This window comes from Erithacus rubecula (genome assembly GCF_903797595.1).
Source record: "Erithacus rubecula genome assembly, chromosome: 14".
NCBI classification, from domain to species: domain Eukaryota; kingdom Metazoa; phylum Chordata; class Aves; order Passeriformes; family Muscicapidae; genus Erithacus; species Erithacus rubecula.
Genome location: NC_136666.1, coordinates 13,269,318 through 13,286,997, shown reverse-complemented (window position 1 = coordinate 13,286,997; position 17,680 = coordinate 13,269,318). Strand labels below are relative to the sequence as shown.

General features: G+C 42.0%; 1 protein-coding gene across 2 annotated transcripts in view; it reads left to right on the top strand.

Moving 5' to 3' along the window:
• LOC306807953 (tropomodulin-2) overlaps positions 1–16,255 on the top strand; it is a 33,263-nt gene extending 17,008 nt beyond the window's left edge. For both annotated transcript variants that reach the window (XM_079318019.1, XM_079318020.1), the window contains exons 4-10: positions 5,438–5,560; positions 6,629–6,715; positions 9,353–9,483; positions 10,069–10,176; positions 10,443–10,586; positions 10,903–11,047; positions 12,847–16,255. In XM_079318019.1, coding sequence (XP_079174145.1) covers positions 5,438–5,560; positions 6,629–6,715; positions 9,353–9,483; positions 10,069–10,176; positions 10,443–10,586; positions 10,903–11,047; positions 12,847–12,881 — 773 coding nt within the window. In that variant the 3' untranslated portion in view covers positions 12,882–16,255. The remainder of the gene's footprint in view (positions 1–5,437; positions 5,561–6,628; positions 6,716–9,352; positions 9,484–10,068; positions 10,177–10,442; positions 10,587–10,902; positions 11,048–12,846) is intronic.
• The last annotated feature ends 1,425 nt before the right edge of the window (positions 16,256–17,680 follow it).

The window sequence follows — 17,680 nt, the reverse complement described above, 5'->3', positions numbered from 1 at the left end:
ACCTGCAGTGCCTCCATGCTTTGAAGAGAGGACTTGAAATATATGCCCTTTGGAATCCCCAGGGAAATATACTGGCATCTTCAAAAATATTGTGCTTTCTTGTACATGCAGTTTGTTGTAGTGTTCTCCAAATGCTGCCCCTGCAGTGAGTGCTGCTCAGAGCTCCTGTACAGGGGGCACGTGTGGCACATGTCCCCAGAGGGACCTGGCACCCTGGGCTCTTGGGGTGTTCTTGAAATTCCTCATCTGAGAGGCTCCTGTCACACCAGGACAAGGGCAGGGAGACTCCCTCCTGCTCTGGCAGAGCTCCCCTTCCTTTGTAAGGGCACTGGAAGGGAGAAAAAAGAGTTAAGAGCCAGCAGAGAGGTTGGAGCAGAGGTGGAGGGAGGGTTGAGTTGCTGTGTGAATATTCCAGGATGAAGGACTGGATGTGGCAGCTCTGGGGAAAGCAGCTGTAGAAAAGAACATCTGTAAGGAAGGGAGGGCAGAAGAAAGGGAGGTGGTGGGAAGGGTCAGGACTCAAAGATTTTCAAAGCCAGGAGACACAGGGGGCAATAAGGGAAGGAAAAGAGGAGAAGAATGTGTTGGGTGGGAGAAAATAGGCCAGAAAGGAACATAACTAATGTGGTGTTGAGCTCTGCCCATGTTTGAAGGGTCTTTGATGTCCAGGAGGAGGTGCAGTGGCACAGTTTGAGTTTCTTCTCCTCTGCCACCATTCCACATCAGACAAAGAGCTTTCTGCTGGCTTGGTGGAGTGGGTAATCCAGGAGGTAACCCAGAGGACTTCATCCTAACTTGTGATAATCCATGTGAGGGTCTGAAGAAATTCTGGGCTTCCTTCTACTTTAAAAGGGTTGGCTTTTGTTTATTTTTGTTTGAGCAAGCATACTTTCCAGGTGAGTTCTTTGAAGGGTATTGCTGCAGTGGCAGAATCACAGCGTGCTGGTCAAAGTCAAGGATACTGGTGCAATTTAAATTCACTTTTTATGTTTATGCACAATGGATTTTGTAACTTTGGAATGCTTGTCTTTGCAGCCTTCCTATTCCATTGTCATAATTTTTAAGGTGTAGAATATGCTGACACTAATCCAAGAACAACAGAGCAGCAACAATTAGGATACTGCATTTTTATTACTACTGGCTTTCAGCTTCATGCTTACTTGAACTTGGCCTGTTTTCTTCTTCATAATACAAATTTATTCTTGGTAAGGACTACTTTAGCTCAATTTTTATAGAATATTTGTAGGGAGGGGTTTAAGAAAACCTCAACAGAAAAGAATAGTGTAAAATGGAAAAAGTGAATCAGGTGGCTGTGATTTATGCAAGGCAGATTTCCAGGATTATTGAATTTCACTCCCAAGGTCAGTGTAGCATTCTGTAATTGAGAACAAACAGGCACTCACTGTAGTCAGTGATTCATTGAGAAGTCAGAAGTAGTAAGTAACCAGGCATTTTCTTGAAAGTACAATAATCTGAGTTAAACTTTATAGGAAAAAAAAGCACATTATTGTTTTACAAATATGGCAGAAAATGCATTTGTGTTATAAAATTAAGTAAATATCCTTAAAAATTGATTTTAAATAAAAGGAGATTTTTTACAGCTAATATAAGTGGTCTTATTTCCCATTGCTCTGTGTTTTATTGAGTTTTGGCTTGTACCACTATGACTTGTACAAGATGGGAATAAATACCAAGTATATACTAAATATAAATAAATACTAAAGTAAAAATGATGGCAATTTATATTTATCCATAAAAGCCAAATGACATTAAAAGGAAGGAATAGAGGACATGTACCAGAAATGCTGCTCCAAATGCTGCAAATTATAAACAAACATGAAATCCTCAAAATGTTTTAGATTGAACTTGCTACTAAAATCCTACCAAGTGCACTACCCAAATTCCTTTTTCTCCCCCCTCCTTATATAACAATAAAAAACTCACTTCAGGAAAATACACTTGAAGCAGTTCCCTGCTCAGCTAATAAATCCTGCTATAGATGTGCATATGGTAGTTAATTATTGCTGTATAAGAAGGTGGGGATCTCATTTCCTTGCTTTGCTGACATTTAAAACAATGTCAGCATTGTTTTCATGGGGACATTTGCACAGTGCATGAAAAGAGACCTGGCTGAACCAAGTGGCAAAATGACATCTATGACTACATGACTGTTCCCAGTGAATTTCCTTTCTTATAGATAATTTACTTTCCTTTTACCTTGCTCCACATTTCTGTTTCTCTCTGAAGTGCTTTTCTCTGAATCTTCCTTCCCTCTGGTTGCCAATGGATTTTGTTTCCCATGGTCTCTTTTGAGGAAAACATGAACCATATCATATTTCAGTTTCAATAGAAGTCTTGTTTTAGCAGTGGGTGAAAAGGAGTGAGTCTGCTGTTAAACTGAGCCAAGGCAAAACTCTGCTCACCCTCACAAATCCCAGGTTTGTAATAAACTGCCTCAGTCACCATCCAGTTCACCCCAGACACTTACCCCAGTTTGGCCAAAAGAAGGGGAGAATTGCAGTGATGCACACTTAAAATTTCACACTTGAAGAAAGCACTTGGGATCCCACACACTTTGGATTTCTATGCTTGTGTGAAAATAAAATTATATTTTACTGCAATTGTATTTTGGTTTGCAATTAAACAAGAGATATATTATTTTTATACAGAAGTGTGGTTATTTTTGTCCTGTTAACATGTATAAACAGAACTTTTGTCACCATGTTTTTCATTGGTTGAAAGTTAAGCTGTTAAGACAGCACAGAACATTTGCATATTCTGGAGGCAAAAGATAACACAGCCAAAATTAATTATACCACATAGAATAAAGTAATAATAAAGTACCTTCCAAAGCACAGTGTGAATATAAAGAGCACCAAGGGCAGCAGCCTTTCTTTATAAATCTCACTTTGTAATAATAAAATGTCACTATTCCTCCAAGGCTTCATCCAAATAATAAATTTTAAGTTGGACCATTTAATCAAGGAAGCCACAATCCATATTTTATTTTGTCAGTGAATTCCATGATGCACTGGATAATAAATTTACCATGTACAGATGTGGGACTAGGAGACATCTCCTGAATCTTTAAACTCTGTCCTTACATAGTGAAGGAAAACTGGTTGACAGGTGTCTATAAACAGAGTTTTGCAGCTGGTGCACAGGTAATGAATTCCTAATAACATGCTAAATATAGAAGTTTTTCTAACCTCCATCTGCTGTGCTACAGCATCTCTTCACAGTGGAATGTTCTTATCTAGATAGCAGTAAAAAGAGTATTTTTAAAACACCACTGGGTGCCAGCAAGGCCCATACACATACATTAAGGATATATATTACTATCTTTGACATGACCTTGCCCCTTTAAATATTTCATATAACCAATAATAGAATTATTTTTGTAAAACATTTGCCAAGAATGAATTAAATGAAACTATCATTGGGAATCATATACACATTCAATGATATTTGGGCTGTTATCCAAGAATTACATATGCCTGAAACAAATGTTTAAAATTGTATTCCTATATATGTGAACTGTACAGAAGAGGTATGAGGTTTCCATCACCTCTTGATTTCTTGCTGTGCAAGATACTTGACCTTCACCTATCCAAGGGCCTTAGAGAAAGACCAGCCACATGTTGTGTCCAGTTTAGTCCAAACTCAAGGTGCTGTGTCCCCTTGCAATGTTACGTGTGAAAGTACAGTCTTGGGTCAGTATTTGTTAAAAGTGTGACTCTTTGAGCCTCTGAAGCATCACTTACTGCCTGATGGAGATGTTTTGTCTGCACAAGCATCTGTGGAGATTGTGGCAGCACAGGGAGTCTGAGGTCTGACCACCTGTGCTACTGTTAAATCTGGAGAGCATCACTGACCTATCTTTGCAGAGTGTTTCTTACCCCAGATTTCCATTTGGTTTTTGTTTGCTGCTGGGATGAAAGGAGCTGGGATGGCTCTCCTTAGTTGCTGTGACTCAATGCAGTCACAGTTAAAATGGTTCTCACCTTTCACCCACCAAAGGCTTCTATCTTCTTCAAGCATTTCAGAAATTTCCATTAAAATTTTTTTCTGAGCTTATTCAGTGATTTGAGTCATGGAAACTGACAGCATAAAAATGGCTGTAGACAAACTTGTATAAAAGATAGAAATGAATTGGAAATTACTACATGAAAATGATACTTTGGACCTTAATGGGGAAAAACAAAGCCACAAAATAATGACAGTGTTGAAAAACCAGAGGCAAAGCATTTAAAATTCAATACTAAATATCAGAATTACATTGGCATTTGAGAAAGTCACAGGAATAGATGTAATGCTTCAAACATTACATCTAGAGTGTACAAAGCTGCACAAAAAGAAAATGCAAAGCTGACACCAAAGATCATCACAGCTTCATTACAACAGGATTAATTAAGGGCTGCTTGAGAAGCATTGCTGGGACAAGGTGAGGGGACAGCACAGTGGACAGCAGACCATGGGAATTCACTCAGTTTTTGGGGCAGTGGCATTGTCTGTTGGCTGAGGCATCACCCAGTGTGGCACTGACTGGAGAGGCTGCTCAGGAAAGCTGAGTGGGAGAACAGCCCAGCAGTGCTGGTGCCTGGAGAGCAGCTCCAGCTCTGATTTAAGGGGCCTCACTCCAGGCATTCACAGTTACATCATCACAGCACTGAGGTTAACCATCATTGCAGCCTGAAGGAGTCATGGAACTCATTGTGCTGTTCCTGGGTTTATCCTGCAGTTTCCTCATTTCAGCAGACAGGCCAATGACCTCAGTCTTGGGGGAATATTGCATGGAAACACATCTGCTAACCCAAAGGTATCAGCAGGATACAGAGACAGACAAATACGTCAGGAGTCTTTCTTGGGCAGCCTGTGGTTCAGTTCAGACTTTTCAGGCCTGCACAAATGATCAGATCAGGCTGGTTATGTGGGTGATCATCAGGAGACACAGAGGGGAAAATACTGTGGAGGGGCTGGGAATAAAACTGAGTTACTGGAAGAGAACAGGTTTGCTGAGCTTTCAGGATCATGTATGGAAGTTCATGAAATGAAAGGTTCTTGCAGTAGGATGGTTTTAACTGCTCCTAGTGCCTCGTTTAAATATAAGGATGAAATTTCTGCAAGCTTTTTGTGTAGACCTGATTCTGCCTATTTAAGGACACAGGACCTTCAGAAAAATCCCAGCTGGGACTCCTCCTGAGAGCAAATTTCCTAAAATAACAATCACCAACACAGAGCAGGAATCTGCACCTTTTATTTTTAGACTTATTAAGATCCTGGTGTGGAGGATAACATCAAGTAAGAAAGAGAAAAACACGCATGTGATAATATTTCCAAGCAGTTCCACTCTCACAGACCTATTTGTCTGCTGCCAGGAGGCAAAGAAGTTGTTCCAATAGTTCATTACTCACTCTGGCTTTTTTTCTTATCTTAGGAAAAATATTTATCCCTAAAGAAAAGCCTGTGGAAACCCGCACAGAAGAGAAAGTCACCCTGGACCCAGAATTGGAAGAGGCCCTGGCCAGTGCTTCAGACACTGAGCTCTATGACCTTGCAGGTTAGAAAACACTTGGGTGTGATCCTCCCAGTGTCCAGCTGTTCTCTGCCCAGCCCTGTCCCCAGGAATGTCTCACCATGGCCCCTCAAGCACCTGGTGCTGCTCGGAGGTGGCCACACCTTACCCAGGACAATCGAAATGGGGCTCAAAGCTGCTGCATTTCAGATTTCTCTGCTTAAAACTGATGTTCCAGGCCAGGGGGGAGGATGAACCAGCTCATGTGATTTGGGAAGGGGAGGGTGGGCAGTGGGCTGCAGGATGGGATGCTGGCACTGCCATGGAAGTGACTGATCCTGCTGTATCCACACTGTTTATACCATATTACTGCTACCTCCTCTCAACTCTGGCATCCCATATAACCAGATAAACCTGTCACAGCATGCAGTGGATGAAATCCTGAGTCTATGAAGAAATTTGGAATCTAACCCCTTGAATGAGAAAATGGTTGCTAGGTGGTTAGACCTGGGTATCTTCACCACTTCTGATTATTTTCCAGGCTTGTTAATACCAATGTGCTTCCATAAGAAGCCCTGGTGGGAATGCCAGTGCATTAAACTCATCACATGCACAGTGAAATTCTCAGATACACCAAACAATAGAACACTGGAGTAATAAGAAGTTCAGATTGTGTGTTAGGGAAGAGAAGTGATTAGGAATGTAACATTGAAACAATTGACCCAGGAGGTTGTGGGATTTCCATCCCTGGGTGTTTCCAGGCTCCACTAGACAAAGCCATGTCTGACCTCATTAATGCTGGCAGTGCTCCTGCCTGAGGCAGAGGCTGGACAAGATGACCCACAGTGGTTCCTTCCAGCTGGCACTCCTGGGATATACATTCTGCACTGACTCAATTGTTCAAAAATCTGTATTGGAAGTGTCTGCATCTCCAGAATTTGGAGCCCAGAAGACTCTCCCTACAAGCAGGCATGACACACACAGTTAACATTTTATAAAGGGGGTTTTGTTTGGAGAACTAAACTACAACTTGTAGCAGCTTGTACAACTTTCCTTCAGTCTGTGTTCCTGCCACTAACATTGTGTCCTCTTGCTGGTGTTCACACATTTCAGCTGTTCTTGGAGTGCACAACATGGTCAACAACCCAAAATTTGATGAAGCAGGAGCCCGTGGCAAAGATGGAAAAGGAATTGTGAGAAGTAAGCAAGCAGATTTCTTTTGTGGGCTGCATGTCATCTTTAGGGACTTCTACACCTGTAGGTGGGGGCTGTTGGTCTAATTTAGTGTAACAGGGTCTAATTTTGGTTGATCTAATTAATGATGAAAGGTGATTTTTTAAAAGTAAATACAATCTTAAAATTCATTATAATAACAACAGTAGTAGAGAACCAGATCATTCCTAAGGAAATTTGTTTTCCTAGAGAGCAGTATCTGACTCTGCAGAGGTGTTTGAAAGAGTGGGAGTATTTAAGAGGCCAAGACATATAAATTTCCATTCCACTTCAGTTTAGGCAGAAGGCAGAAAACAGAGTGAGCTGTAGCTGAGAGTTGGCCACAGTTAAGGCCAGGCCATCTTGCCCCAAGTACCTACACTTGGAAAATGACTTGCAAGCACTGGACTCAGGTGTGGCAGGATCCTGTCAGAGTCACATTGTGACCAGGATCACAGCATGAGCAGAGTCACCTGGAGCTGCATTCACAGGGAGGCAAAGGCTGCCTGGATGTGCTCCTGCCCCAGCCACTCCCTCTGGTGTCCCAGCTCCACCTGGGACAGGCTGTGTAAACAGTTCTGTGCTTCCCTAGGGACACAGGAAAGGAACCCTTCTAGAAATCCCCCAAGAGAAACAGCTGTAGTTACTAAAAACAAATCCAGAAATGTTTGCACTAAGTAAACAGAGCTTTGGTGAATCAGATCTTAGCTCAGAAACCTGCAGGAGGCTGGATGGAGGAGAAATGGGTGCATCTGAATTCCAAGCTTTTCTTGAGAGCTGCCAAGCCTTGATCCAGAGATTGTCACCTGGGATATCAAGTGGTCTAAACTTTATTTTTTAAGGCAAAACTGCAGAATGTCCTTTCCTAGGGAAACAGTACTAAAAAAATGTTTTATTCTTTTAAAGCCATGAGAACAGCAGCTATCTTTACCAAGGGCTTTCTTTTCCATCTTCCATTGCTAAATGGGAAGTGAGAAAGTAGAAGTCACCATGTCACTTCATTTTTCTCAGGATAAAGCTGCTCTGCAAGCCTCCCCAGTGGGGCCCTGTGTGAGCTGCCATCTATCTCATAACAGGCAACTGCATGCATTGCTAATCCTCATAGATTTCAGAATATTTTTGTTGTACTGAGTCAAAAAGTCAGCTATGTGAGTCAGCTAAACTATGCTCCAGTCACAGACCCATGAACCAGAAAATCACCATCACATCACTGTATTCTTTGGTCCAAAAGCAACACCTTTACTTGACCAAGTGAAATGCTTCAGTAAAAATTTGTTCATCAATGTGGCAAAACAGCACCATGATTAAAGAAACAAGAAAAAGTCACGGAAAGAAACAAGTAGAAAATTAAAATTCCTCCTAACTCTAGACTGACTACACTGTGATGTCTAACCTGAGGATGGGGTGCTTGTGTCTCCCCTGCTCCCAGGCTGGCAGGGTGCAAAAAGTGCAAAAAATGTCTTGCTTTTGTTGTTTACTTCTATCCTTGCATCCAAGGTGAATTCTCTAAACATAGTTTTCAATTCCCAGCTCCCTAGGAAGGCTGAAGTGTTATTCAGGGATATGTGAGGTCTCTTATGGAATTAGTAAAAAAAAAACCTTGGCATCAAAGGATGCAGAGGGAAAACCAGCTCAAGATTTGTCTATGAACATCTCTACTATGAGTATGAGTTCTAAAAAAAGATGTGGTTTTGTTTTGGCCCATGATATGGCATGAACTTTTACCCATTGCAATGAACAGTGCGTAGAACACTGAGACTTGAGCACAAGTCTTCAAAATCTCTCCCTGTCTGCAGCATAAAATAAAAGGATTCAAACATTCTTGTGGTCAGCAAATATTCCTTTCTTGCTTCTAGTGGCTTGGGTGGTCAGGGTTAATAAATTAATCTCCACAACTATATGTGTGGGAATTAAAAGTACTAATTGTGTTCTAAGCTATGATTTTTATGCATCTCTGAGAATATTTATAGCTCATAGCTTCCAGCACTAAATACCACGGTTCTTTGGAACATGACTACTCAAAGATTTCATAAATCTTGGTGCTGGCAGACAGACTTACTTTTCATGCTTTGATGGTTTTATTATTTAGAAAGCGCAGATGTTGCAATTTTAGAAGAGCTAATTGAATTTTTAGTAAGGCTGATAGTATCAGCTGAGAGAGGAGGAAACTGAGGGGCCTCCTGCTCATGTTGCTTTATGTAGCACAGTCTATTCATAGGTGCAGGGACATTTTCTCACTAATATAATGGGCAAGTTCTGAGCACACCTTTCTTTACAGATATTAGACAATGTACAAAGCAGCCCTTGCAGTATATCACATCCCAAACAATAGTCTTCAAAGCTGCTTTGGCTCCTATTAATTGTTCAGGGATTTTGTGTATAAAGGAGGAATTTGCCCATGACAATGCTGCCCAGCCTCTGTGACCACAGCCTGCAGTGACAGCTCTGGGAGCACAGGGGTGGCAAAGGGCATGGCAGGGATAACAGGGATAATACCCTTGCTTGCAGGTTTTGTGGTTCTCATAAACCCTTCCTGGATTGCTGCAGTGCAAACCTAAATGGGAATGAACAGCCAGAGTGATGTCTGTTCCTCAGATGACATTTCATGAGATTTTTGTGTTGCAGATGTGGTGAAAGGTGAAAAGGTCAAGCCCATCTTTGAGGAGCCACCTAACCCGACCAATGTGGAAGCAAGTTTACAAAGGATAAAAGCCAATGATCCTAGTCTCACAGAAATTAACCTCAACAACATAAAGGTAGATGCTGTGGTTTGGTCCATGTCATCATAGGATTTATTCAAATACTTCCTAAGCCTGTGCTTTTTATCTTCAAATTTTGTCTCTCTTTACTGTTCAGAAAAAGCAGAACACCCAGGGAAGGGGTGGGGAAAGGACTGTTGTAGAGGCTCCAAGGTCATCAATTCCTGATACTGAGTTAAATGCCAATTGAAAGCCCAAGGGGTGACTCCCTTTGGCTGCTTTTCTCAGCAGATTGTCAGGGAAGGTATCTCATGGGTACTGTGTAATCATCACTGGCCAAATTCAATTAGCCCACACAGGCAACTGGAGGAGGAGCTGGCACAAGGGGGATGAAGAACTGGCAGAGGAATGGGAAAGTGGCTCAGCACTGTCACGTGCTGGGCTTGGCCTGACCCAGTTCCAGCAGCACTGCCAAGGCAGCCTCAGGCCCAGAGCATTCTCTGTCCTTTCTGACAAACTCCTAAAGGCACCAGGGATGCTTCACTTGCATAAAGCATGGCTGTTCATCAATCAGTTTCATAATAATTAAAATCAACAGTGTTACTGGCTTTCCTAATTACTACATTTGTCTTCTTACCCTAGAATATTCCTATTCCAACACTGAAAGAATTTGCAAAAGCTCTGGAAACCAACACACATGTGAAGACATTCAGCCTTGCAGCTACTCGAAGCAATGACCCCGTGGCTATTGTAAGTTTTAACATTACTGGGGGAAAAAACAAACAATTTTTAAGTAGGTCCATGTCTGCTTTAGGATGCATTCTTTATTTTCCCTTGCAGGAATTCCCTATGGCTATGCAAAGTAGAAATATAATCTCTTCTGATCTACCTCTCCATTCTTCTAAGCATATTTATGTTTTATTTCTTGTTGGTTTTTAGCTAGGTTTTGCAGATTCCCTGTTATTCCCTAAAACTTTCAAGATGTTATCTCATGTTCCCTCTTTTTGACCCTTCAGGCATTTGCAGATATGTTGAAAGTGAACAAAACACTGAAAAGTCTGAATGTAGAATCCAACTTCATCACTGGGACAGGAATTTTGGCACTGATTGATGCACTGAAAAAGAATGAATCTCTAACAGAGATTAAAATAGACAACCAGGTAAAGAGAGACCATTGGGGAAGTTCACTTCTGTTTCTCTTTTACATGGATTCCCAGAGGGTTCTGCCAGGGGACTCTGGCAGAGTCAAGGCAGCCTCTGTGGCTCAATCATTCTGCAGCTCATGTCCCCAGTCAGTGCAACCCAAAAGTGGAAAACTTCCCAATGAAACTACTCAAAACCAAATACCAAACCCAGGGCAAAATCTCCAGGGATGGGGTTCTCTTTGTAGTTTGCAGCCCAGTACTTAAACAAAACCACTTCATTCTCTCTCATATGAAAACAAATGTTTCCTTTTCTTCTGGGGACACTTCACAGAGGCAGCAGCTTGGGACAGCTGTAGAGATGGAGATTGCCAAGATGCTGGAGGAGAACTCCAGGATTCTCAAGTTTGGATACCAGTTCACAAAACAAGGTCCAAGAACCAGGGTAGCAGCAGCTATCACTAAAAACAACGATCTGGGTAAGGTGCCACTACATTTACTCATCATTTCTTTGTGTGAGCCAAGCCCTGACCTTCCCAGGCACATCTCCCTGTCTTACATTCTGATGGAATTTTGAATACAGTGTTCTGTGTGAGGGGAGATGCAAAGCTCCTTGGGCTCTAGAGCAGAAAACAGCACAGATCTTACTGTGATGAGGAGCCACTATTTTTCTCCTGCTCCTTCTGGGGAGTTATTTCAGCCTTTACCATGGAGTGTCCTAAATTTCTCACTGCTCTATCCATAGCCAGTAAATGAGGAGTCAAACCCATCCTGTTTTTTCAGAGACCTCAGAAGTCCTGACTTTGTTGTCCAGCCCATAGTGGACAAAAATTAACTTTGTATTTTTAATCCATTCTGCTTCAGACAAACCATGATGTCTTTCAGCTTGGGTTTCCCTCTATGGGGCAAACAAAAGTTGAACTAAAACCTTTTTCTTTCATACATGCTTTTGGGGTTTTGAAATTTTAATTTTTAGCAATACCTAAGCATTCCAACTATTGCTATTTCTTCCTAAAACCATCAGTGTCCCAGAAGTGTATTTGAAATATCCCATCTACAAAGAGAGAAAACCCAGTTTTCCCATTATTTTACCACTTGCCATTAGACTTATGTCCTAATCTTCTTTTTTCTGTGTTTATGTTGTTTGGTTATGTTCAAGATTTTGTGGAATAGACTTCCTAAAGGAATTCAATAAAATAAAATAAATGAAAGAGCAAAACACTGAAAGCAGACACAAGTGACTGATGCTACACTGCAGGCTTGTTAAAGTAATGGGATGTTTAGCAATATATTGTTATTGACTTTCTGTGGTGAAAAGCATTCATTCATCAAGTTCTACTGCTTTGTTCTGTGCTTCAGCCATTCAATATCAGAAACAGGACATGACACTTTGACATAACACTAAATTTTGTATACTGCAAGCAGGAGAGCCTCACAAATCTTATCTGGCCAGGTCAGAAAAGACTCAATGCATTTTATTAGAATGTGGAGTAGCAAATGCTGCCCAACTAAACCTGCTCTATACCAGGTATAATGTATCTTAAGCACTGTAAAAATTCACATGGGACTGCTTGTCAAAATAATCCTACCCATAACACGAGGTTTACCACTCTGCTTTGCTGAATGGCAACTTCAACCTGTGTGATTGCCAGTGAAAAACCAGAATTAATTACTGACTATCAGATGGTTGAGGCAGTCAGAGCATGTGAAGTTTAAACAGGTAATTGAAGGTCCAATATTATTTTTTTGTCAGTATTCACTGATATTGGTACTTAAGAGTACCTCAAATTATTTTCTAAAAAAATATTATTATTGCTTATGTGCAATTACAGAAGTTATTAATTTTTGATGCCCAAAGCTTAAGTAATCCAGAGCACTGCCATGCAGACTAGAGCAGACCAGTATCAATTTAGCTGGAAGACAGTGGCTTTTAAAAGAACAATAAAGCTGTAATAAAAATCCAAATGGAATCACTGGAAGGAAGTGCAGCAAGTGATGATTTCTTTATCATCTAAAACCTCTAGCTCAGAAAGTGATTGTTGTGGAAAATGTATTGATATGAACACGTGGTGAAATTCTACAGTCTGTGATACAAAAAATATAGTCTGTGATACAATTGTTTAGCTGCAATTGTTTAGTTGGGCATCATGATCTGTTAATTATTTGTGGGCATTTCTGAGCAGCTCTTTCCTCCAGTGCTGGTTCCATGTTCCTGGGAAGGGGTGGAGCCCTGGAGCTGCCGGGCAGGCAGCAGTGACTGTCCCTGCTTGTTTTGCAGTTCGGAAGAAGAGGGTGGAAGGAGAGAGGCAGTAGCCACAGCATCCATCACACCAGGCACGACTGGAGCCACCATCAGCTGCAGCCTCAGAGTGCTCACTGCTCACAAGGGAAGGCACTGGAAAACTGTTACAATGGGAGTTGCTGATTTCTGTTAATGTCTCCTTTTAACCTTGAAAGCAGAGCCTGTTCGTTTTCAATTTCCACGGTCAATTTAATCCTTATGAGAAAGGTTCATAGTTGGTTTGATTTTAATGAAGAAAATGGTTTGCGGTATCTGAAGCCAATATGCAGCATCTTAACTGTGTTACTGAGCATAACATATAGTGACTGTGACCCTTATTTTAGACACTTTTTGATATATAAAAATATGACCTTGTGTATGGATAAGGGATTCTCTGCTGAAAATAGAAGTTTTAGGGCCAAGTTCTGCAATGCCTTATGTTTGTGAATACTCTTTACTTATGTGTATAGTCCTGCTGAGCTGAATCCTGCAGTGGGCTGCTCCCAGGAGTAGAACTAGTGATGCCAGTACAGGTTCACACCCTGAGCCTGTCTCCTGCAGTGGGGTCTGGGCAGCTGGATCCCCTTGGGATGGCTCCTGTCGCCTTGTTGGGTCTGCACCCGTCCAGCTCCCAGTGCAGGATCACGCCTGGACGTCTCAATGTTGTCAAAGCATACTTGTTTACATAAGCTTAGCTTAGGTGGATCATTTTGCAGTGTTACACTGATGTTTTTTATTCTTACTCCACATTGTAAAGTAATATTAGTGCTGCCAATCCTATAGACATTGAATGTTTTGGGGTTTTTTTCTAGGCCAACAAGTTTTTGTTTGCTACTAGAGTGCACAGTTTACAGCTAGTGATCTTAACCTAAACAAGTATTCTGAGCAATATTTGTTTTGCTTTGAGCCATGAGTTTGACTTTTTTTAGTTCTGATATTTATGTACATTTCTTAGCATTATAGGACTGTTCTCAGGACCTTTTAGATGAAGATTAATTAAATACTTAATCCAGGAGGGCCACTGTGCTACCAGGAAAAAGACATTAAAGGGGTAGTTTTGACAGCTACATAACTGACATTTATATGCTGCAGTTGAGGTTTGTCCCTGTATCACAAGGCACGTGGGTATTTGTGCCAGTGTTCATCTGAATAAGGGCAGATTTAAGCACATGCACAAATGCTTTGCTAAATCATGGCCTTAACTTACATGCTGGACATTACCTTAACCCAGTGGAAAACACGAAGCAGCAGCTAACCCCAATGCTCAACAGCATCAAAATGTCAGTAAGAATTCAGTCTGATGTTTCATTTGGTGTATTTTGCCATCTAGAATTCTCTCTACCACAGTTGTATCACTGCCAACAGCTGACTGACAGCCAGAGGTTCATTTTGGTTACAGGTGTGCTGCTGTGAGAGCAAAGGGATGCTCAGGTGTGTCACACTCCCCAAGCTTTCAGAAAGCTGCAGGAATGCTCCTGCCAGCACTGTTACCTGGGCACACCCACCCCTCTGGGAGCAGGGGGGAAGCACTGCTTGCTTGGGGCAGTGCTGGACAGCACAGTCCCTGCAGGATGCTCCTGGGGCAGCAGGGACAGCTGTGGGCACTGAGCAGCTGCATCCAGGGGTCAGAGAGCTGGGGAGCCCCAGAGCCACGGGTGGATGCCTGGAAGAGTTCCCTGAGAGATGTTTTCATCTTGCTAGGGTGCAGCTAACAGGATGAACCCTCCCTCTGTGCCTTTTGTAATGGAAATGAGTAGGTCAAGGCAATGCTCTTCCTGTTGGATGCTGGTCTTTGTAGCAGGGTCCAAAGTGAATAACACTCATTGAAATCCCACTTAAAATACTTGGCTAAAGTGGCCTGTTGAGATGGGATATAAAGTGCAGTAGCCACAGTTTACTTCCCTGAGAGCCCCCAGTCTCTACAATTTCCACATCTTCCCTTCCTCAGAATAAACTGAAACCTTTGCTTTGCAAAAGAAACAAAACACACAGGGGAGCCTTGCTAAGGTTTTCTCTGGATTCATGCAGGATTTGCTGTGAAAAACTTTGATAACCCATTTAAGAAAAAAATTACAAGTTCTGTAATGCAGTCATAACTCTGCATGGGCTTAAATAGAACCCTCACAAAAATTTGGATTATAGGGGGAATACTGGGCTTTGCACCATGAAGTTTCATGGATGGAAAGAATCCTCATCCACTAAGACTAAAGATTATGTTACTGATAACCTTCAGTGACAGAAATCACACTGCCCCTCATTTCTTGTTCTTTTCCTTTGGTTCAACCAAGAGAATCCCAATTGTCAATCAATTCTTTGAAGATTTTTTAATTTTTATTTTTTTTTCCTTGAAGAGTGGTACGTATCTGTGTTTAAGGGAATCAAGTGCAATCCATTTCTAGTCTTAATTGCCATTGCCAGTGTTGGTATTTGCATGCAGCAGTTTCACAAGGATGGGTTGGTCTGGCTGCCTCGTGGTGTCTGCAGCATGTACAGCTTTGCTCAGAGCCACACACTGGTTGCACACAGTGGCTCCATGCATGTTTTGCAGCCCCAGTGTCCCATGGATGGGGTTCCTGGCTGGGGAAAGCCCTGTGTGCTCTCATCCCAGCCAGGTTCCTGTGCAGGGAGCAGCCTCACCCTGGAGGGATCATCTCAAACACCAGCCCCACCATGGGCCAGCAGGCAGGGCCAGACTCTCCCCATGACCAGCACCTGGGAGTCTGGCTCCTTGCAGAGGAGAGCTCCTGGCTGTTCTCTGCAGGCAGCTGCTCCAGCCCCTGCCAGGGGGCTCAGTGACCAGGGATGTCTCTGTCCTGCCTCTTCTGGGTGCTCCACACAAGGCCTTGGTTGTCACCAGCCTTCAGTGTCACAGGTCACACATTGCAACCATATAAAGATCTGGATGCAACAACAGCACACGATGATGCTTGGAGGCAGACTTTCATACTAACACAGGAATATTTACCTGGTTAAAAATCTCTGCAACTGGCATAAGGGGTCAGGATGTGATGAATTATTTCATATCCTACTGTCAGACAACATCTGGCATTGTCAATGCTGAATGGGGAACAGGGACAGAAGAGTCCTTTTTTCTTAAGCAAACATTCAGGAGTAACTTTGTCTATTTTTGCACATTGCTTCTCGTGTTGACTGCTTCAGTTTGGTTTGTATTTTTTATACAGTTTTTTCATGGAAAAGCTCAGCTTTGTGCATGTCCCACCATCCATGTGAGGTGTAGCGTGCACTGAGAGCCATTTGTGTACCTGTGTAAGTGATGTTATCTCTGAACAAAAGGAATTGCATGCGCACAGTGTGGTGCATATTACTCAAGAGGAAGAGAATTACCATGCTATGTAACAGTGACTCCCCAGCATTGTGGTTTTTATAAATAAATCTTCACAAAGGATTTGGGTTTTGCAATTTTTCATGGGTTTGCGACTTGAATCCAGCCCCCCTTGGTGCTGTGGTATCACATTAAATGGCTCTCTCCACTGTGGCTCTTGCAGCTTTCACTCTCCTGGATTTAATCTGTATTTCCTGCCCTCTGTTCTCCAGAGTGTCTCAGCAATTTCCACATGGCACCTCATTAGAATTTGACACCAATTTCTTTCACGTTATCCCCATCTTTAAGGTTCAGGGGCTCAAGTGCCTTGCAGAGTGCCTAAAGGCATGCACTGAGTTAATGACATGGTTAACATGGCCCTTAGAACCTGTGCTGCATGATAAAAGAACTGCCAAACACACAGAACTGCACAGTGCATAGGGACAATTGAAAAGGAAATGTCATCTCCCCACAATTTGCTCTCCACAATCCCAGAGAACTCTACAGTTAACCCACAGGGAAACAAAACATCTCTACCTGTTACAAGACTGCCTTACTGCCTTTACTTATGTCACCACTTTAACTGTGAAATCTCACAGTAGCTTTCTTTTCATCTCAGTGTAAATCAGTGGATGAGACTCTCCAAGAAAAAGAGGAAATCTCATGCTGAAGAAATAAGAGGGATCTGTGTCCCAGTAGTGGTTCTGCTGGGATTTGCAGAGCCTGAATCAGAGGAGTGCTCATGGGAACTGTGCAGCACAATTCCCAGATCCTCAGTCATAAGGGAATCAGAGAACACAGCTGCAGAGAAGCTCATGAGGTCAGGCACTCCATTTCCTATCTCCCAGATAGAGTTTTATTTCTACATAATTCATAGCTTTTACAAAAAGACCATTTTTTTTCCTGCATCCCTTTCATGACAGGGGTTGTGTTCAATTCCCTTGGGATTTTGAATATAAATGCAATATATGCCAAAGAACACAGATACTGTATCCCACCTAATCACTGTGCACCTTTATTTTAGGAATCAGCTGCTTGCCTTGCACTCACTTTTTCAGAATGAAAGTTTCACATGAAGTTGAAAAATAGTGACTTTACAGAGAGAGGATTGGTATTGTTCTGAGAAACAAAGCTCACTCTTTAAAATTTTTAAAAGTTTAATGTGGGATAAAAGGGACAAAGTCCAGTGCTGGGGTGCTGTGGCAGTCTGCCAAAAGCACCCCATCAACTATAACAACTCTTCTTGAATATTTTATCATTGCATTGGTCAAATGCATATTAATGAATAGGATACATATTCGAACATTCCTTTAAATTTACGTGTTTTGAGAATTCTTTATCTTATTTTGACCCTTGTCCTCATCTTCTTAGAGTACATGCCACAATGTAGATGTGATTTTTGAGAGTCTTGTATTTAATTTCTCCACAAGGCCCCCAGTCTGTGGTTTGACAGTTATTGATAGCTGAAGGGTCAGTGGTAGATTCTTTTTTGTGCTTTTGGTGTTATTT